Source organism: Tympanuchus pallidicinctus, unplaced genomic scaffold (assembly GCF_026119805.1).
Source record: "Tympanuchus pallidicinctus isolate F22 unplaced genomic scaffold, pur_lepc_1.0 scaffold2, whole genome shotgun sequence".
NCBI lineage: Eukaryota > Metazoa > Chordata > Aves > Galliformes > Phasianidae > Tympanuchus > Tympanuchus pallidicinctus.
The window spans coordinates 22,501-42,102 of NW_026294721.1; the positions used below are offsets into that span (position 1 = coordinate 22,501).

Here is a 19,602-nt window from a genome sequence, read left to right on the forward strand (position 1 = left end):
GGGATGGGATGGGATGGGATGGGATGGGTGGGGATGGGATGGGATGGGATGGGATGGGATGGGATGGGATGGGATGGGATGGGATGGGGTGGGATGGGGTGGGATGGGATGGGATGGGATGGGATGGGATGGGATGGGATGGGATGGGATGGGATGGGATGGGATGGGGTGGGATGGGATGGGATGGGATGGGATGGGGTGGGATGGGATGGGATGGGGTGGGATGGGATGGGGATGGGATGGGATGGGATGGGATGGGATGGGATGGGATGGGATGGGGTGGGATGGGATGGGATGGGATGGGATGGGGTGGGATGGGATGGGGATGGGGATGGGGATGGGATGGGATGGGGATGGGATGGGATGGGAGGGGGATGGGATGGGGATGGGATGGGGATGGGATGGGATGGGATGGGATGGGATGGGATGGGATGGGATCATATAGGATGCTATGGTGATGGGATGGGGATGGGATGGGGATGGGATGGGATGGGGATGGGATGAGGATGGGATGAGGATGGGATGGGGATGGGATGGGGATGGGATGGGGATGGGGATGGGATTGGAGGGGGATGGGATGGGGATGGGATGGGATGGGGATGGGATGGGGATGGGGATGGGATGGGATCATATAGGATGCTATGGGGATGGGATGGGGATGGGGTGGGGATGGGGATGGGGATGGGGGTGGGATGGGATGGAGATGGGATGGGATGGGATGGAGATGGGATGGAGATGGGGATGGGGATGGGATGGGATCATACAGGATGCTATGGGGATGAGATGGGGATGAGATGAGGTTAGATGGGATGGGATGGAGGTGGGCTGGGGGCTGTCTGACCCCCTTTCCCCCTCTTGGCGTCCCCCTCCCCCAGATCTCCAGCAGGATGGGGCTCCTGCCTCATCTCTACCGCACCTTCCAGAAGGCCGAGTTCGCGGGGTTCTGCCTCAAGGTGGCAGACGGTACGGCAGCACATGGGCACGGGGCCGGGGGCTCCCTGCCTCTCACTGCGCATCCCTGCACGGCCGGGGCTCCTCGTGGTGGAGATCCACGCTTCTCCCTTGGTTCTTGGCGGGCGTCCGTTTCCTGCCCTGCTTCCGGGTGGGCATCCGCGGTTGTGCCGTGGTGCTCAGTGGAGCTCTGCTGTTGTCCCTTGGCTCCTGGTGGGGATCTGGTGGGGGGGATCTTGGTGAGGATCCACGGATGTCCTTTGGCTCATGGCTGTGATCCAGTTGTCCCTTGGTTTGTGCTGGGGATCCAGCATTGAGTGGGGATGTTGGTGGGGATCCACAGTTGTCCCTTGGCTCTTAGTGGAGCTCTGTTGTTGTCCTTTGGCTCTTGGTGGGGATCTGGTGGTGGGGATCTCGGGAGGATCCACGGATGTCCTTTGGCTCATGCTGGGATCCATTGATGTCCCTTGGCTCTCAGTGTGGATCCATCGATGTCCCTTGGTTCTCAGTGTGGATCCCTGGTTGTCCCTTGGCTCTCAGTGTGGATCCATCGATGTCCCTTGGCTCTCAGTGTGGATCCATTGATGTCCCTTGGCTCTCAGTGTGGATCCCTGGTTGTCCCTTGGCTCTCATTGGGGATCTATGGATCTCCTTGGCTCCTCACGGTGCAGATCCCCAGTTCTCCTTGGTTCTTGGTGCCCATCCATGCTGATCCCTTGGTTCTCTGTGGGATCCATCCTTTGGTTCTTGAAGGGGATCCATGGTCAGATCTCAGGTGGGATCCGCAGTTGTCCCTTGATTCGTGGTGAGGATCCAGCAGTGGGGATCTTGGTGGGGATCCCTGGTTGTCCCTTGGCTCTCAGTGTGGATCCATTGATGTCCCTTGGCTCTCAGAGTGGATCCCTGGTTGTCCCTTGTCTCTCAGAGTGGATCCCTGATTGTCCCTTGGCTCTCAGTGGGGATCCATGGATCTCCTTGGCTCCTCACGGTGCAGATCCCCAGTTCTCCCCGGTTCTTGGTGCCCATCCACGCTGATCCCTTGGTTCTCAGTGGGGATCCATCCTTTGGTTTTTGATGGGGATCCGTGGTCGTCCCATGGATCTCAGTGGGGATCCACAGTTGTCCCTTGGCTTTCAGTGGAGCTCGGCTTTTGTCCCTTGGCTCCTGGTGGGGATCTGGTGGTGGGGATCTTGGTGAGGATCCATGGATGTCCTTTGGCTCATGGCTGTGATCCAGTTGTCCCTTGGTTTGTGCTGGGGATCCAGCATTGAGTGGGGATGTTGGTGGGGATCCACAGTTGTCCCTTTGCTCTTAGTGGAGCTCTGTTGTTGTCCTTTGGCTCTTGGTGGGGATCTGGTGGTGGGGATCTCGGGAGGATCCACGGATGTCCTTTGGCTCATGCTGGGATCCATTGATGTCCCTTGGCTCTCAGTGTGGATCCATCGATGTCCCTTGGTTCTCAGTGTGGATCCCTGGCTGTCCCTTGGCTCTCAGTGTGGATCCATCGATGTCCCTTGGCTCTCAGTGTGGATCCATTGATGTCCCTTGGCTCTCAGTGTGGATCCCTGGTTGTCCCTTGGCTCTCAGTGGGGATCCATGGATCTCCTTGGCTCCTCACGGTGCAGATCCCCAGTTCTCCTTGGTTCTTGGTGCCCATCCACGCTGATCCCTTGGTTCTCAGTGGGGATCCATCCTTTGGTTTTTGATGGGGATCCGTGGTCGTCCCATGGATCTCAGTGGGGATCCACAGTTGTCCCTTGGCTTTCAGTGGAGCTCGGCTTTTGTCCCTTGGCTCCTGGTGGGGATCTGGTGGTGGGGATCTTGGTGAGGATCCATGGATGTCCTTTGGCTCATGGCTGTGATCCAGTTGTCCCTTGGTTTGTGGTGGGGATCCAGCATTGAGTGGGGATCTTGGTGGGGATCCACAGTTGTCCCTTGGCTCTTAGTGGAGCTCTGTTGTTGTCCTTTGGCTCCTGGCGGGGATCTGGTGGTGGGGATCTCGGGAGGATCCACGGATGTCCTTTGGCTCATGCTGGGATCCATTGATGTCCCTTGGTTCTCAGTGTGGATCCCTGGTTGTCCCTTGGTTCTCACTGTGGATCCCTGGTTGTCCCTTGTCTCTCAGTGTGGATCCATTGATGTCCCTTGGCTCTCAGTGTGGATCCATTGATGTCCCTTGGCTCTCAGAGTGGATCCCTGGTTGTCCCTTGTCTCTCAGTGTGGATCCATTGATGTCCCTTGGTTCTCAGTGTGGATCCATTGATGTCCCTTGTCTCTCAGTGTGGATCCATTGATGTCCCTTGTCTCTCAGTGTGGATCCATTGATGTCCCTTGTCTCTCAGTGTGGATCCATTGATGTCCCTTGGCTCTCAGTGTGGATCCATTGATGTCCCTTGGTTCTCAGTGTGGATCCATTGATGTCCCTTGTCTCTCAGTGTGGATCCATTGATGTCCCTTGGTTCTCAGTGTGGATCCATCGATGTCCCTTGGCTCTCAGTGTGGATCCATCGATGTCCCTTGGCTCTCAATGTGGATCCCTGGATCTCCTTGGCTCCTGGCTGTGCAGCTCCCCAGTTCCCCCCGGTTCCTGGTTCCCATCCACGCTGCTCCCGCGATTCTGGCTGGGCACCCATGGCTGCCCCTCATTCCTTCCCTCTGCCATCGCGGGGACCCTCGGTCTGTGATGGGGGTCCAGCCGTTGCTCAGGCCCCCCTCCCCCCCCCCAGGTGCCCAGGCCGGGGACGCGCTGTGCCGCCACCTCTTCCTGCAGGCCGGGGAGCTGCTGGCCCACCACGTGCTGGCTGTGCTGCCCCGCGTGGATGAGGTGAGTGGCAATGGGGGGGGGTGGGGGGGGGTGGGGGGGGCAGCCCCCATCCTGCCTTCAGTGCCGGCACCCAGATGGGGGGGGGAGGCTTCTGGCCCCATTTCCCCCCCCTCTCCTCCCCAACACTCAGAGCCTGTTCCGGGGGGAGCTGGGGCTCCCCATCGTCTGCGTGGGCTCCGTCTGGAAGAGCTGGGAGCTGATGAGAGAAGGTGAGCTGGAGGGGGGGGGGGGGGGAATTGGAGGGGGGGGGGAATTGGGGCTGCGTGGCTGGGGGGGCACCCGTAGCCCCCTCCCCATTTACGGCATCCCTCCTTCCGCTCCAGGCTTCGTGCAGGCGTTGGTTGGAGCCCGGGGGGGGGATTCCATGGGGGCTTTCTCCCACTTCAGCCTCCTGCGGCTGCGCCATTCCTCGGCCCTGGGGGGGGCCAGCCTGGGGGCCCGGCACGTGGGGCACAAATTGCCGCTGGATTACGGCAGCAACGCCGACGTCTTCTACACGCATCGCTTCTAGGGCTGGAGGGGGGGGAAAGGGGGGGGGGAGAAAGGGGGGGGGGGATGCTGCCCCCCCAGGGGTGGTTTGGGCTGAATTGTGTCTTGTTTGGGGCATAAATGTGGAATTTTGTACTGAGCGCTGTGCGATGGGGGGGAGAATGGGGGGGGGGTTGGTGGGAAGGGGGGAGGGGAGGAGTGGGGCTGGGGGGGTGGGGGGGTGGGGGGGGGGAGGAGGGGGGGATGAGGCTGAGGGGAACCAGAAGGGGGGGGAAAAGAGGAAGGAGGAGAGGAAAATAAAGGAAACGGGGGGGGGGGATGGAGAGGAGGGGAAATAATGGGGGAAAAGGGGAGGAAATAATGGGGGAAGGAGAGGAAATAATGGGGGAAAAGGAGAGGAAATAATAATGGGGAAAGGAGGGGAAATAGTGGGGGGAAGAGGGGAGGAAATAATGGGGGAGGGAGAGGAAATAATGGAGGAAGGAAAGGAAATAATGGAGGAGGAAGAGGAATAATGGGTAAAAGAGGAAATAATGGGGAAAGGAGAGGAAATAATGGGGGAGGGAAAGGAAATAATAATGGGGAAAGGGGAGGAAATAATGGGGGAAGGAGAGGAAATAATGGGGGAAAAGGAGAGGAAATAATAATGGGGAAAGGAGGGGAAATAGTGGGGGAAGAGGGGAGGAAATAATGGGGGAAGGAGAGGAAATAATGGAGGAAGGAAAGGAAATAATGGAGGAGGGAGAGGAAATAATAATGGGTAAAAGAGGAAATAATGGGGAAAGGAGAGGAAATAATGGGGGAGGGAAAGGAAATAATGGGGAAAAGAGAGGAAATAATGGAGGAAAGAAAGGAAATAATAATGGGGAAAGGGGAGGAAATAATGGGGGAAAGGAGAAGGAAATAATGGGAAAGGGGAGAGGAAATAATAATGGGGAAAGGGGAGGAAATAATGGGGGAAGGAGAGGAAATAATAATGGGGAAAGGAGGGGAAATAGTGGGGGGAAGAGGGGAGGAAATAATGGGGGAGGGAGAGGAAATAATGGGGGAGGGAAAGGAAATAATAATGGGGAAAGGGGAGGAAATAATGGGGGAAAAGGAGAGGAAATAATGGGGGAGGGAGAGGAAATAAAGGGGAAAGGGAGGAAATAAAGGGGAAAGGGGAGGAAATAATGGGGGAAGGAAAGGAAATAATAATGGGGAAAGGAGGGGAAATAATGGGGGAAAAGAGAGGAAATAATGGGGAAAAGAGAGGAAATAATGGAGAAGGGAGAGGAAATAATAATGGCTAAAGGAAAGGAAATAAGAATGAGGAAAGGAGAGGAAATAAAGGGGGGAAGAGGGGAGGAAATAATGGGGGAAAAGGGAGGAAATAATGGAGAAGGGAGAGGAAATAATGGAGGAAGGGAGGGAAATAATAATGGGGAAAGGGGAGGAAATTAATGGGGGAAAAGGAGAGGAAATAATAATGGGGAAAGGAAGGGAAATAGTGGGGGGAAGAGGGGAGGAAATAATGGGGGAGGGAGAGGAAATAATGGGGAAAGGGGAGGAAATAATGGGGGAAAAGGAGAGGAAATAATGGGGAAGGAGAGGAAATAATGGGGGAAAAGGAGAGGAAATAATGGGGAAAGGGGAGGAAATAATGGGGGAAAAGGAGAGGAAATAATGGGGAAGGAGAGGAAATAATGGGGGAAAAGGAGAGGAAATAATGGGGAAAGGGGAGGAAATAATGGGGGAAAAGGAGAGGAAATAATAATGGGGAAAGGAGGGGAAATAGTGGGGGGAAGAGGGGAGGAAATAATGGGGGAGGGAGAGGAAATAATGGAGGAAGGAAAGGAAATAATGGAGGAGGGAGAGGAAATAATAATGGGTAAAAGAGGAAATAATGGGGAAAGGAGAGGAAATAATGGGGGAGGGAAAGGAAATAATGGGGAAAAGAGAGGAAATAATGGAGGAAAGAAAGGAAATAATAATGGGGAAAGGGGAGGAAATAGTGGGGGGAAGAGAGGAAATAATAATGGGGAAAGGAAGGGAAATAGTGGGGGGAAGAGGGGAGGAAATAATGGGGGAGGGAGAGGAAATAATGGAGGAAAAGAGGAAATAATGGGGGAGGGAAAGGAAATAATAATGGGGAAAGGGGAGGAAATAATGGGGGAAAAGGAGAGGAAGTAATGGGGGAAAAGGGGAGGAAATAATAGAGGAAAAGGAGAGGAAATATTGGAGGAAAGAAAGGAAATAATAATGGGGAAAGGGGAGGAAATAATGGGGGAGGGAGAGGAAATAATGGGGGAAAAGGAGAGGAAATAATAGAGGAAAAGAGAGGAAATAATGGGGGAGGGAAAGGAAATAAGAATGGGGAAAGGGGAGGAAATAATGGGGGAAAGGAGAGGAAACAATAATGGGGAAAGGAGGGGAAATAGTGGGGGGAAGAGGGGAGGAAATAATGGAGGAAGGAGAGGAAATAATGGGGGAAAAGGAGAGGAAATAATGGGGGAGGGAAAGGAAATAATAATGGGGAAAGGGGAGAAAATAATGGGGGCAAGGAGAGGAAATAATAATGGGGAAAGGAGAGGAAATAATGGGGGAGGGAAAGGAAATAATAATGGGGAAAGGGGAGGAAATAATGGAGGAAAGAAAGGAAATAATAATGGGGAAAGGGAGGAAATAATGGGGGAAAAGGAGAGGAAATAATGGGGGAGGGAGAGGAAATAAAGGGGAAAGGGGAGGAAATAAAGGGGAAAGGGGAGGAAATAATGGGGGAAGGAAAGGAAATAATAATGAGGAAAGGAGGGGAAATAATGGGGAAAAGAGAGGAAATAATGGGGAAAAGAGAGGAAATAATGGAGAAGGGAGAGGAAATAATAATGGCTAAAGGAAAGGAAATAAGAATGAGGAAAGGAGAGGAAATAAAGGGGGGAAGAGGGGAGGAAATAATGGGGAAGAGGGGAGGAAATAGCAGGGGAAAGACAGGAAATAGCAGGGGAAGGAGAGGAAATCACAGGGGAAGGAGAGGAAAGCGGCGACGGCCGCAGGCTGCGCTTCCTCCCACGACAAAGAGGATTTGTTCAGCTCCTAAACGAGTTTAATGTTTGGGATTTGGGGGGGGGGGGGGGACCGGCAGAAGCCAGCAGCCCTGCGCCCACCCCCCCTCCCCTCTGGGAGCCCCCAGGGCCGCAGCCATGGGCCGGCAGGGAGCCCAGCACCGTTCCTGCAGCAGCCACCCCACAGCGCTGTGCGGAAGGGAAGCCCTGCATCCCCACGGGCTGGGGGGGGGGGGGGGGGGCTCCTTCCCGGCCCCACGGCACGCGGGTGCCCCCAGCCCCCCCCCCCTCCAGCCCCCTATGGGGAGGAGCGACGGCGCTGGGCAGGAATCCTTGAAGGCCGATTCCACAAAGCGCATCCCAGGCCGGGACAACCAGGGCCGCTCTGTCCCCACAACCCCCCCCAGCTTTGGACCCCCAACCCCTCCAGGGGGTCCCAGCACGGCCTCCATCCGTCAGCACCTATCTGAGAAGGGAGGAATTCGGGGCTGGGGGTCGCCGGGCCCTCGGCCTCAGCCTGGCCTCCAGGGGATCCAGGAGGAAGGGAAGGGCGAGGGGCCGGGGGATCCCCCCACATTCATCGAGGGGCTCCAGGATTGGAGCTGAGAGTCCTAGAAAGCGAGAGAGCTGCCCAAAACCGAGAGACGGCACAAGGGGAATGGAAAAGGACATGGAAGTCATGATCACAAAGGGAAGAACCCAACCGAGCCCCCAGCGCAGCCACTCCATTGCAGGCAAATCCCGCGGGCACAGCTCCGCTGCGGCTCTCAGTACTTCACGCCCGGCACAAACTCCTTGGCGTCGGGGTTCAGGGTGCTTTTGCTCTGCAAGAGAACGGGGTGGCCAGCGGTTGGCCAACGGGTCACCAATGGTTGGCCAACAGTTGATGAAAGGATTGGCCGACCAATGGTTGGCCAGCAGGTGATGATGGGCTGACCAATGGTTGGCCAACTGTTGATCAGTGGGTTGGCCAATGGTTGGCCAGAATTTGATGAATGAGTTGACCAATGGTTGGCCAGCAGTTGATGAAAGGATTGACCGACCAATGGTTGGCCAGCAGGTGATGATGGGCTGACCAATGGTTGGCCAACTGTTGATCAGTGGGTTGGCCAATGGCTGGCCAGCAGTTGATCAGTGGGTTGGCCAGTGATTGGCCAACAGTTGATGAAAGGGTTGACCAATGGTTGGCCAACAGTTGACCAACTCCTGCTCAGTGGGTTGGCCAATGGTTGACCAACAGTTGACCAACTATCAGTGGGTTGGCCAATGGTTGACCAACAGACCAATGGTCAATCAATGCGTTGGCCAACAGTTGACCAACTGCTGATCAGTGGTTGGCCAATGGCTGGCCAGCAGTTGATGAAAGGATTGACCGACCAATGGTTGGCCAGCAGTTGATGAATGGGCTGACCAATGGTTGGCCAACTGTTGATCAGTGGGTTGGCCAATGGTTGGCCAGAATTTGATGAATGAGTTGACCAATGGTTGGCCAGCAGTTGATGAATAAGTTGACCAATGGTTGGCCAACTGTTGATCAGTGGGTTGGCCAATGGTTGGCCAGCAGTTGATGAAAGGATTGACCGACCAATGGTTGGCCAGCAGGTGATGAAAGGATTGACCGACCAATGGTTGACCAGCAGTTGATGAATGGGCTGACCAATGGTTGGCCAACTGTTGATCAGTGGGTTGGCCAATGGTTGGCCAGCAGTTGATGAAAGAATTGACCGACCAATGGTTGGCCAGCAGTTGATGGAAGGATTGACCAACCAATGGTTGGCCAGCAGGTGATGAAAGGATTGATCGACCAATGGTTGACCAGCAGTTGATGAATGGGCTGACCAATGGTTGGCCAACTGTTGATCAGTGGGTTGGCCAATGGTTGGCCAGAATTTGATGAATGAGTTGACCAATGGTTGGCCAGCAGTTGATGAATGGGTTGACCAATGGTTGGCCAGCAGTTGATGAATGAGTTGACCAATGGTTGGCCAACTGTTGATCAGTGGGTTGGCCAATGGTTGGCCAGAATTTGATGAATGAGTTGACCAATGGTTGGCCAGCAGTTGATGAAAGGATTGACCGACCAATGGTTGGCCAGCAGTTGATGATGGGCTGACCAATGGTTGGCCAACTGTTGACCAACTCCTGCTCAGTGGGTTGGCCAATGGTTGGCCAGCAGTTGATGAATGGGCTGACCAATAGTTGGCCAACTGTTGATCAGTGGGTTGGCCAAATGGCCAATGGTTGGCCAACAGTTGATGAAAGGATTGACCGACCAATGGTTGGCCAGCAGTTGATGATGGGCTGACCAATGGTTGGCCAACTGTTGATCAGTAGGTTGGCCAATGGTTGACCAAATATCAGTGGGTTGGCCAATGGTTGGCCAACAGACCAATGGTCGATCAATGCGTTGGCCAACAGTTGACCAACTGCTGATCGGTGGTTGGCCAATGGTTGGCCAGCAGTTGATGAATGACCAATGGTTGATCAAGGAGTTGTCCAATGGTGACCAACTGCTGCTCAGTGGGTTGGCCAATGATTGACCAACAGTTGGTGGACGGGTTGGCCAATGGTTGACCAGCTGTGGATCAATGGGTTGGCCAGTAGCTGGCCAATGGTTGCTCAGTGGGTTGGCCAATGGTTGACCACGTGCTGATCAGTGGTTGGCCAATGGTTGCTCAATGGATTGGCCAATTGTTGACCACGTGCTGATCAGTGGTTGGCCAATGGTTGCTCAATGGATTGGCCAATCGTTGACCACGTGCTGATCAATGGTTGGCCAATGGTTGCTCAATGGATTGGCCAATAGTTGACTACGTGCTGATCAATGGTTGACCAACGGTTGCTCAATGGATTGGCCAATCGTTGACCACGTGCTGATCAATGGTTGGCCAATGGTTGACCGATTGATTGGCCAATAGTTGACTACATGCCGATCAATGGTTGGCCAATGGTTGCTCAATGGATTGGCCAATCGTTGACCACGTGTTGATCAATGGTTGGCCAACGGTTGCTCAATGGATTGGCCAATCGTTGACCACGTGCTGATCAATGGTTGGCCAATGGTTGCTCAATGGATTGGCCAATCGTTGACCACGTGCTGATCAATGGTTGGCCAACGGTTGACCGATGGATTGGCCAATCGTTGACCACATGCTGATCAATGGTTGACCAATGGTTGCTCAATGGATTGGCCAATCGTTGACCACGTGCTGATCAATGGTTGGCCAATGGTTGCTCAATGCATTGGCCAATCGTTGACCACGTGCTGATCAATGGTTGGCCAATGGTTGATCAATGGTTGGCCAATGGTTGACCGATGGATCAGCCAATCGTTGACCACGTGCCGATCAATGGTTGGCCAATGGTTGGCCAATGGTTGACCAATGGTTGCTCAATGGATTGGCCAATCGTTGACCATGTGCTGATCAATGGTTGGCCAATCGTTGACCAATGGTTGCTCAATGGATTGGCCAATAGTTGACCACGTGCTGATCAATGGTTGGCCAATGGTTGATCAGTGGTTGACCAATGGTTGCTCAATGGATTGGCCAATCGTTGACCACATGCTGATCAATGGTTGGCCAACGGTTGACCAATGGTTGCTCACTGGATTGGCCAATCGTTGGCCACATGCCGATCAATGGTTGGCCAACGGTTGCTCACTGGATTGGCCAATAGTTGACCACATGCCGATCAATGGTTGGCCAATGGTTGACCGATGGATTGGCCAATCGTTGACCACGTGCCGATCAGTGGTTGGCCAATGGTTGCTCAATGGATTGGCCAATCGTTGACCACGTGCTGATCAATGGTTGGCCAATGGTTGACCAATGGTTGCTCAATGGATTGGCCAATCGTTGACCACGTGCCGATCAATGGTTGGCCAATGGTTGCTCAATGGATTGGCCAATCGTTGACCACGTGCCGATCAATGGTTGGCCAACAGTTGCTCAATGGATTGGCCAATAGTTGACCACATGCTGATCAATGGTTGGCCAATCGTTGACCAATGGTTGCTCAGTGGATTGGCCAATCGTTGACCACGTGCTGATCAATGGATTGGCCAATAGTTGACCATGTGCTGATCAATGGTTGGCCAATGGTTGCTCAATGGTTGGCCAATCGTTGACCAATGGTTGCTCAATGGATTGGCCAATCGTTGACCACATGATGATCAATGGTTGGCCAACGGTTGACCAACTATCAGTAGGTCGGCCAACAGTTGACCAACTGCCCATCCTGCTCCTCGGGCAGCTCCTCCACCTCAAGCAAAACCCCAAAGGCCACCTCCCCCCCCCTTCTCCCCCCCCCCCAGCGCAGCCCCCTACCACGACATCCTCGGGGCCGCGGCCGTCGGCGACGCAGAGCCCATTGAGCTGCTGCTGCAGCTGCCCCACGCGCTGGGGGAGATCCCGGGCCGGGACGAACCACTGCTGGTCCTCCTCGTCCAACATCTCCTGGAAGCAGCGGTCCAGGAACTCCTGCTCCTGCAGCTCCTCCTCCACCTGCCCCCGAGGGAAGGCGCCGCTCAGTGCCTCCCCACCCTCGGCGTCAAACTCTTCCCTTCCGCCCCCCCCCCCCCAAATCTCTCTTCTTTACACCGTTTCCCCCGTCCTCTTCCCCGCGCTCTGCGTCTGCTCCCTTCCTCCTCGCAGCCCCTTTCGATACCGCAGGCCATCCATCCCGGCTCTCCATCGCCCCTCCGGTTGGAGAGGCCCGCGGGGAGGCCGGGGGGTTGGAAAACCTCCCTGCGAGGACGGGGGGAGGGAGCTGGGGCTCTGCAGCCTGGAGGAGAGGAGATCTCATAGTGACCTTCCAGGACCTGAAGGGGGCCTACAGGAAAGCTGTGACCTTTCCAACCCAACCATCCCATGGCTCTGGCATCTGTTAGGACCTTTCCAGCCTAACCCACATCTTCATGACCTGTTAGGACCTTTCCAACCCAACCCAACCCCCCATGGCTCTGTGACCTGCAAGGACCTTTCCAACCCAACCATCCCATGGCTCTGTGACCAGTTAGGACCTTTCCAACTCAACCCAACCCAACCCAACCATCCCATGGCTCTGTGATCTGTCAGGACCTTTCCAACCCAAACCAACCGTCCCATGACTTTGTGACCTGTTAGGACCTTTCTAACCCAACCCAACCATCCCATGTCTGTGATCTATTAAGACCCTTCTAACCCAATCACCCCATGTCCCTGATCTGTCAGGACCTTTCCAACCCAACCCAACCCAACCATCTCATGATTCTGATCTATTAGGACCTTTCCAACCCAATCACCCCATGGCTCTGTGACCTGTTAGGACCCTTCCAACCCAACCCAACCATCCCATGTCTGTAATCTGCAAGGACCTTTCCAACCCAACCACCCCATGGCTCTGTGACCTGTTAGGACCTTTCCAACCCAACCATCCCATGGCTCTGTGACCTGTTAGGACCTTTCCAACCCAACCCAACCCAACCATCCCATGGCTCTGTGACCTGTTAGGACCTTTCCAACCCAACCCAACCCCTCATGGCTCTGTGACCTGTTAGGACCTTTCCAACCCAACCCAACCATCCCATGGCTCTGTGACCTGTTAGGACCTTTCCAACCCAACCCATCCCAACCATCCCATGGCTCTGTGACCTGTTAGGACCTTTCTAACCCAGCCCAACCATCCCATGGCTCTGTGATCTGTTAGGACCTTTCCAACCCAACCCAACCATCCCATGTCTGTGATCTATTAAGACCCTTCTAACCCAATCACCCCATGTCCCTGATCTGTCAGGACCTTTCCAACCCAACCCAACCCAACCATCTCATGATTCTGATCTATTAGGACCTTTCCAACCCAATCACCCCATGTCTCTGATCTGTAAGGACCCTTCCAACCCAACCCAACCATCCCATGTCTGTAATCTGCAAGGACCTTTCCAACCCAACCACCCCACGGCTCTGTGACCTGTTAGGACCTTTCCAACCCAACCCAAACCAACCACCCCATGGCTCTGTGACCTGTTAGGACCTTTCCAACCCAACCATCCCATAGCTCTGTGATCTGTTAGGACCCTTCCAACCCAACCCAACCCAACCCAACCATCCCATGTCTGTGATCTATTAAGACCCTTCTAACCCAATCACCCCATGTCTCTGATCTGTAAGGACCTTTCCAACCCAACCCAACCATCCCATGGCTCTGTGACCTGTTAGGACCTTTCCAACCCAACCCATCCCAACCATCCCATGGCTCTGTGACCTGTTAGGACCTTTCTAACCCAGCCCAACCATCCCATGGCTCTGTGATCTGTTAGGACCTTTCCAACCCAACCCAACCCAACCATCCCATGACTCTGTGACCTGTTAGGACCTTTCCAACCCAACCCAACGATCCCATGTCTGTGATCTATTAAGACCCTTCTAACCCAATCACCCCATGTCTCTGATCTGTTAGGACCTTTCCAACCCAACCCAACCCAACCACCCCATGTTGTTATGATCTGTCAGGACCTTTCCAACCCAACCATCCCATGGCTCTGCGATATGTTAGGACCTTTCCAGCCTAACCCACATCATTCTGATCTGTAAGGACCTTTCCAACCCAACCCAACCCAACCACCCCATGTCTGTGATCTATTAAGACCCTTCTAACCCAATCACCCCATGTCTCTGATCTGTAAGGACCCTTCCAACCCAACCCAACCCAACCCCCCATGGCTCTGTGACCTGTTAGGACCTTTCCAATCCAACCCAACCCAACCATCCCATGGCTCTGATCTGTAAGGACCTTTCCAACCCAACCCAACCCCACCATCCCATGGCTCTGTGACCTGTTAGGACCTTTCCAGCCTAACCCACATCTTCATGACCTGTTAGGACCTTTCCAACCCAACCCAAGCCAACCACCCCATGGCTCTGTGACCTGTTAGGACCCTTCCAACCCAACCCAACCATCCCATGGCTCTGTGACCTGTTAGGACCTTTCCAACCCAACCCAACCCCCCATGGCTCTGTGACCTGCAAGGACCTTTCGAACCCAACCCCCCATGGCTCTGTGACCTGTTGGGACCTTTCCAACCCAACCCAACCATCCCATGTCTGTGACCTTTTAGGACCTTTCCAACCCAACCCCCCATGGCTCTGTGACCTGTTAGGACCTTTCCAACCCAACCCAACCCAACCCAACCGTCCCATGGCTCTGTGACCTGTTAGGACCCTTCCAACCCAACCCAACCATCCCATGGCTCTGTGACCTGTTAGGACCTTTCCAACCCAACCCAACCATCCCATGGCTCTGTGACCTGTTAGGACCCTTCCAACCCAACCCAACCCAACCATCCCATGGCTCTGTGACCTGTTAGGACCTTTCCAGCCTAACCCACATCCTCATGACCTGTTAGGACCTTTCCAACCCAACCCAACCATCCCATGTCTGTGATCTATTAAGACCCTTCTAACCCAATCGCCACATATCTCTGATCTGTAAGGACCCTTCCAACCCAACCCAACCCCCCATGGCTCTGTGACCTGTTAGGACCTTTCCAACCCAACCCAACCCAACCATCCCATGGCTCTGATCTGTAAGGACCTTTCCAACCCAACCCAACCCCACCATCCCATGGCTCTGTGACCTGTTAGGACCTTTCCAGCCTAACCCACATCTTCATGACCTGTTAGGACCTTTCCAACCCAACCCAACCCAACCCCCCATGGCTCTGTGACCTGTTAGGACCTTTCCAACCCAACCCAACCCCCCATGTCTCTGATCTGTAAGGACCTTTCCAACCCAACCCAACCGTCCCATGGCTCTGTGACCTGTTAGGACCCTTCCAACCCCACCATCCCATGGCTCTGTGACCTGTTAGGACCTTTCCAACCCAACTCAACCCAATCCAACCATCCCAGTTAGGACCTTTCCAACCCAACCCAACCCAACCACCCCATGTTGTTATGATCTGTCAGGACCTTTCCAACCCAACCATCCCATGGCTCTGCGTTATGTTAGGACCTTTCCAGCCTAACCCACATCTTTGTGATCTGTTAGGACCTTTCCAACCCAACTCAACCCAACCCCCCATGGCTCTGTGACCTGTTAGGACCTTTCCAACCCAACCCAACCCCCCATGGCTCTGTGACCTGTTAGGACCCTTCCAACCCAACCCAACCATCCCATGGCTCTGTGACCTGTTAGGACCTTTCCAACCCAACTCAACCCAATCCAACCATCCCAGTTAGGACCTTTCCAACCCAACCCAACCCAACCACCCCATGTTGTTATGATCTGTCAGGACCTTTCCAACCCAACCCAACCCAACCATCCCATGGCTCTGTGACCTGTTAGGACCTTTCCAACCCAACCCAACCACCAACGCTGCTAGGATCAGTTGGGAGCTTTGCAGCTGACCCCAACCCCCCCACGCGATCTGCAAGGACCCGCAGGGTGCCGTAAGGAGCCGCAGGACCCACACGGCCCCGCGAGGCCCACCTGCCTGTCGAAGTCCTCCTCGTTCTCCATCCACATGAACTCAGCAAACGGGTTGCTCTCCTTTTTCTCTCGCCCTTCACCCCCCTTCCCTTCGCCGCCCTGGGCGCCGCCGGCCTCGGGGCCGTTCATGGCTGCTGCCGCTGCGGGGTGGGCCGAGCTCAGGGGGGGGGAGCAGCACCTCGACCTCCCCCCCCCCCCCACAGAACAGCTGGGGGGTGAGCAGAGGGGTGAGGGGATGGAGTGGGGGGGAGGGTCCTTGGGTGGGGGGTCCTTAGACTGGGGGTCCCTGGACTGGGGAGGTGGGGAGGGGTCCTTGCATTGGGGGTCCTTGCACTGGGGACGGGGGGGGTCCCTGGATTGGGGAGGTGAGGGGGGACCTCAGATTGAGGGTCCCTGGATTGGGGGGAGAGGAGCCTGGGCTGGGGGTTCTTGGATGGGGGGTCCTTAGACTGGGGGTCCCTGGACTGGGGAGGGGGGGAGGGGTCCTTGCGTTGGGGGGGGATCCCTGGATTGGGGTTGGGGTCTCTGGGCTGGGGGTCTCTGGATTGGATTGGGGGGGGGGGATCATTAGACTGGGGGTCCCTGGACTGGGGAGGTGGGGTGGGGTCCTTGCATTGGGGGGGGGAGGAGGTCCCTGGATTTGGGGGGGGGTGGTGTTTGGATGGGGGGTCGTTAGAATGGGGGTCCCTGGAGTGGGAGGAGGGGGGGAGGCCTTGGATTGGGGCTGGGGGTCTCTGGGTGGGGGGTTCTTGGACTGGGGGGGAATCATTGGACTGGGGGTCCCTGGATTGGGGGGTGGGGGTGATCGTTGGATTGGGGTCTTTGCACTTGGGGGGGGGGTCCCTGGATTGGGGCTGGGGGTCCCTGGGTGGGGGGGGAGTCATTGGATTGGGGTCCCTGTATTGGGGCTGGGGCTCTTTGGGAGGGGGGGGTCTCTGGGTTGGAGAGGTGAGGGGGGACCTTGGATTGGGGGTCCCTGGATTGGGGGCGGGGAGGACCCTGGGTTGGGGGTCCTTGGATGGGGGGGTCCTTAGACTGGGGGTCCCTGGACTGGGAGGAGGGGGGGAGGCCTTGGATTGGGGGTCCTTGGATTGGGGCTGGGGTCACCGGGTGGGGGGGTCCCTGGATTGGGGGTCCTTGGATTGCGGGTGGGGACCCTGGGCTGGAGGTCCCCGAATTGGGGGAGGGTCTTGGATGGGGGGTCCCTGGATTGGAGTTGGGGTCCCTGGGCTGGGGGTCTCTGGATTGGATTGGGGGGGGGATCATTAGACTGGGGGTTCCTGGACTGGGGAGGTGGGGAGGGGTCCTTGCATTGGGGGGGGGACGAGGTCCCTGGATTTGGGGGGAGGGGGTGGGGGGGTCTTTGGATGAGGGGTCGTTAGAATGGGGGTCCCTGGGCTGGGGGTTCTTGAACCAGGGGGGGAATCATTGGACCGGGGGTCCCCAGATTGGGGGTGTGGGGGGGGGGTCGTTGGATTGGGGGTCCCTGGAGTGGGAGGAGGGGGGGAGGCCTTGGATTGGGGCTGGGGGTCTCTGGGTGGGGGGGTCTTGGACTGGGGGGGATCATTGGACCAGGGGTCCCTGGATTGGGGGGGTGAAGGGGGACCTCGGATTGGGGGGGGGAGGACCCTGGGCTGGGGGTCCTTGGGTGGGGGGTCCTTAGACTGGGGGTCCCTGGACTGGGGAGGTGGGGAGGGGTCCTTGCGTTGGGGGGGGGTCCCTGGATTGGGGATGGGGTCCATGGGTTTGGGGGGGAGGGTCCTTGGATGGGGGGTCCTCAGATTGGGGGTCCATGGACAGTGGGGAGGGGGGCAGGCCTTGGATTGGGGCTGGGGGTCTCTGGGTGGGGGATTCTTGGACTGGGGGGGGATCATTGGACTGGGGGTCCCTGGATTGGGGGGTGGGATGGGGTCGTTGGATTGGGGGTCCTTGCACTTGGGGGGGGTCCCTGGATTGGGGCTGGGGGTCCCTGGGTGGGGGGGGAGTCATTGGATTGGGGTCCCTGTATTGGGGCTGGGGCTCTTTGGGAGGGGGGGGGTCTCTGGGTTGGAGAGGTGAGGGGGGACCTTGGATTGGGGGTCCCTGGACTGGGAGGAGGGGGGGAGGCCTTGGATTGGGGGTCCTTGGATTGAAGCTGGGGTCACCGGGTGGGGGGGGTTCGTGGATTGGGGGGGCTGGGGGGATCCTTGGGTTGGGGGTCCTTGCACTGGAGGGGGTGCCTGCATTGGGGATGGGGATCCCTGCATTGGGGGTCCTTGGATTGCGGGTGGGGACCCTGGGCTGGAGGTCCCTGCATTGGGGGAGGGTCTTGGATGGGGGGTCCCTGGATTGGAGTTGGGGTCCCTGGGCTGGGGGTCTCTGGATTGGATTGGGGGGGGGGATCATTAGACTGGGGGTCCCTGGACTGGGGATGGGGGTCCCTGGATTTAGGGAGGAGGGTCTTTGGATGGGGGGTCCTTAGACTGGGGGTCCCTGGACTGGGAGGAGAGGGGGAGGACTTGGATTGGGGGTCTGTGGATTGGAGCTGGGGGTCTCTGGGTGGGGGGTTCTTGGACTGGGGGGGGAATCATTGGACCAGGGGTCCCTGGATTGGGGTTGGGGTCCCTGGGCTGGGGGTCCCCGCATGGGGGGGGGGGGAGGAGTCCTTCGATTGGGGGTCCTTGCACTGGAGGGTGTGCGTGGATTGGAGCTGGGGGTCCCTGGATTGGGGCTGGGGGTCTCTGGATTTGGGGGGGTCCCTGGATTGGGGGTCCTTAGATTGCAGATGGGGACCCTGGGCTGGGGGTCCCCGGATTTGGGGGGGAGTCTTGGATGGGGGGTCCTTAGATTGGGGGTCCCTGATTTGGGGCTGAGGTCACTGGGTGGGGGTTCCCTGGACTGGGGGAGGTGGGGGTCGTTGGATTGAGGTTCCTTGCACTTGGGGGGGGTCTCTGGATTGGGGGGGGGGGGGGGTCTCTGGATTTTGGGGGGTCCCAGGATTGGGGGTCCTTGGATTGCGGGTGGGGAGCCTGGGCTGGGGGTCTCCGGATTTGGGGGGGGGGGGGTCTTGGATGGGGGGGTCCTTAGATTGGGGATTAGAGGGGTGGTCCCTAAATTGGGGGTCCTTGGATTGGAGCTGGGGGTCCCTGGATTGGGGGGGGGGTCCTTGCATGGGGGGTCCTTAAACTGGGGGTCCCTGGATTGGGGCTGGGGGTCCCCGGATTTGGGGGGGGGTCTTGGATGGGGGTCCTTGAATTGGGGGTCCCTGCATTGGGGGGGGTCCCGGGATGGGGGCCGGGGTTCCCCGGGCGGGGGGAGGCGCTGAGCCGCGACGCCCCGAGGCGACAACGCCGCCTCCCCCCCTTGGCGCCCCCCCCCCCATTCAGCCCCAGCGCCCCGCGTCCCCCCGCCCCCCCCCCGTTACCTGCGGGACCCCCGTTGCCGCCCCGTCCGCCCGCAGCGCCGCCACCGCCACAGCGCCCCGCCCCGCCGCGCTGCCATTGGGCCGCCCCCGCTGGCGCTGACCAATGAGAGGAGGGGGAGAGGATCGGACGCGAGAGGATTGGACGACCGGGGGGGCGGGGGGCGGGAGAGAGGCTTGGCCTGCGTCCCGCCCGTGCGCACGCCGGATTGGCTGCGCGGGTTCAAGCGCTGGCCAATGAGAGGGAGAGGCGGCGAAGAGAAGCGAGGGATTGGCTCGCCCCCGCGGCGTGCGTCTCCCACGTGGGGAGAGACGAGATGTCAACACCCTGCGCGGCTTCCGATTGGCTGAGAGGAGGCGCCCAATGGCGAGAGGCGTTACGAGCCGGACGGGGGGGGGTGCGCCGTTAGCGCGCTGCCCATTGGTGG

The 19,602-nt window shown here is 57.2% G+C and overlaps 2 protein-coding genes and 3 long non-coding RNA genes across 16 annotated transcripts in view; 3 read left to right on the plus strand and 2 right to left on the minus strand.

Moving 5' to 3' along the window:
• The window catches only part of NAGK (N-acetylglucosamine kinase), a 17,426-nt gene extending 13,131 nt beyond the window's left edge, over positions 1-4,295 (plus strand). For all 5 annotated transcript variants that reach the window (XM_052682364.1, XM_052682362.1, XM_052682366.1 and 2 more), the window contains 4 exons: positions 876-963; positions 3,678-3,775; positions 3,906-3,984; positions 4,099-4,295. In XM_052682364.1, the coding sequence (XP_052538324.1) occupies positions 876-963; positions 3,678-3,775; positions 3,906-3,984; positions 4,099-4,286 (453 nt within the window). In that variant the 3' untranslated portion in view covers positions 4,287-4,295. The remainder of the gene's footprint in view (positions 1-875; positions 964-3,677; positions 3,776-3,905; positions 3,985-4,098) is intronic.
• Positions 1,276-3,155, plus strand: LOC128080305 (uncharacterized). Its single transcript, XR_008206591.1, has 3 exons — positions 1,276-2,038; positions 2,224-2,809; positions 3,141-3,155. It is a non-coding gene; the product is annotated as an uncharacterized LOC128080305 (long non-coding RNA).
• Positions 4,296-7,966: 3,671 nt separating the features above from the next.
• PAIP2B (poly(A) binding protein interacting protein 2B) lies at positions 7,967-19,264 on the minus strand. Its single transcript, XM_052682938.1, has 4 exons — positions 19,178-19,264; positions 15,775-15,914; positions 11,634-11,810; positions 7,967-8,129 (listed from the first exon to the last, which is right to left on the minus strand). Exons 2-4 carry the CDS (start codon positions 15,901-15,903, stop codon positions 8,073-8,075), a joined length of 363 nt encoding a protein of 120 aa, XP_052538898.1. The 5' UTR covers positions 15,904-15,914; positions 19,178-19,264; the 3' UTR covers positions 7,967-8,072.
• Positions 8,238-9,772, plus strand: LOC128080558 (uncharacterized). 5 transcript variants are annotated; one of them, XR_008206735.1, is made up of 5 exons: positions 8,238-8,365; positions 8,467-8,907; positions 8,946-9,089; positions 9,230-9,308; positions 9,640-9,772. It is a non-coding gene; the product is annotated as an uncharacterized LOC128080558 (long non-coding RNA). The 5 variants fall into 5 exon arrangements; XR_008206732.1 differs by lacking the exons at positions 8,238-8,365; positions 9,230-9,308 and adding an exon at positions 9,128-9,172 and having other exon boundaries at positions 8,502-8,907; XR_008206733.1 differs by lacking the exons at positions 8,238-8,365; positions 9,230-9,308 and having other exon boundaries at positions 8,419-8,907; positions 8,946-8,990.
• LOC128080568 (uncharacterized) lies at positions 12,155-14,978 on the minus strand. Of its 4 annotated transcripts, XR_008206772.1 has the most exons (4): positions 13,458-13,606; positions 13,176-13,221; positions 12,695-12,800; positions 12,155-12,228 (listed from the first exon to the last, which is right to left on the minus strand). It is a non-coding gene; the product is annotated as an uncharacterized LOC128080568 (long non-coding RNA). The 4 variants fall into 4 exon arrangements; XR_008206771.1 differs by lacking the exons at positions 12,155-12,228; positions 13,176-13,221 and adding an exon at positions 14,878-14,978 and having other exon boundaries at positions 12,566-12,800; positions 13,458-13,505; XR_008206770.1 differs by lacking the exons at positions 12,155-12,228; positions 13,176-13,221 and adding an exon at positions 14,077-14,128 and having other exon boundaries at positions 12,566-12,800; positions 13,458-13,505.
• Positions 19,265-19,602: the final 338 nt, after the last annotated feature.

Excerpts from the sequence above, each read along its gene's own strand:
- PAIP2B (XM_052682938.1), bottom strand. The coding sequence starts at position 15,903 with ATGAACGGCCCCGAGGCCGGCGGCGCCCAGGGCGGCGAAGGGAAGGGG. Across the intron at positions 11,811-15,774 it reads AGGAGGACTTCGACAGGCAG|GTGGAGGAGGAGCTGCAGGA; the intron begins GTGGGCCTCGCG and ends CCTCGGGGGCAG. Across the intron at positions 8,130-11,633 it reads GCGGCCCCGAGGATGTCGTG|AGCAAAAGCACCCTGAACCC; the intron begins GTAGGGGGCTGC and ends GTTCTCTTGCAG.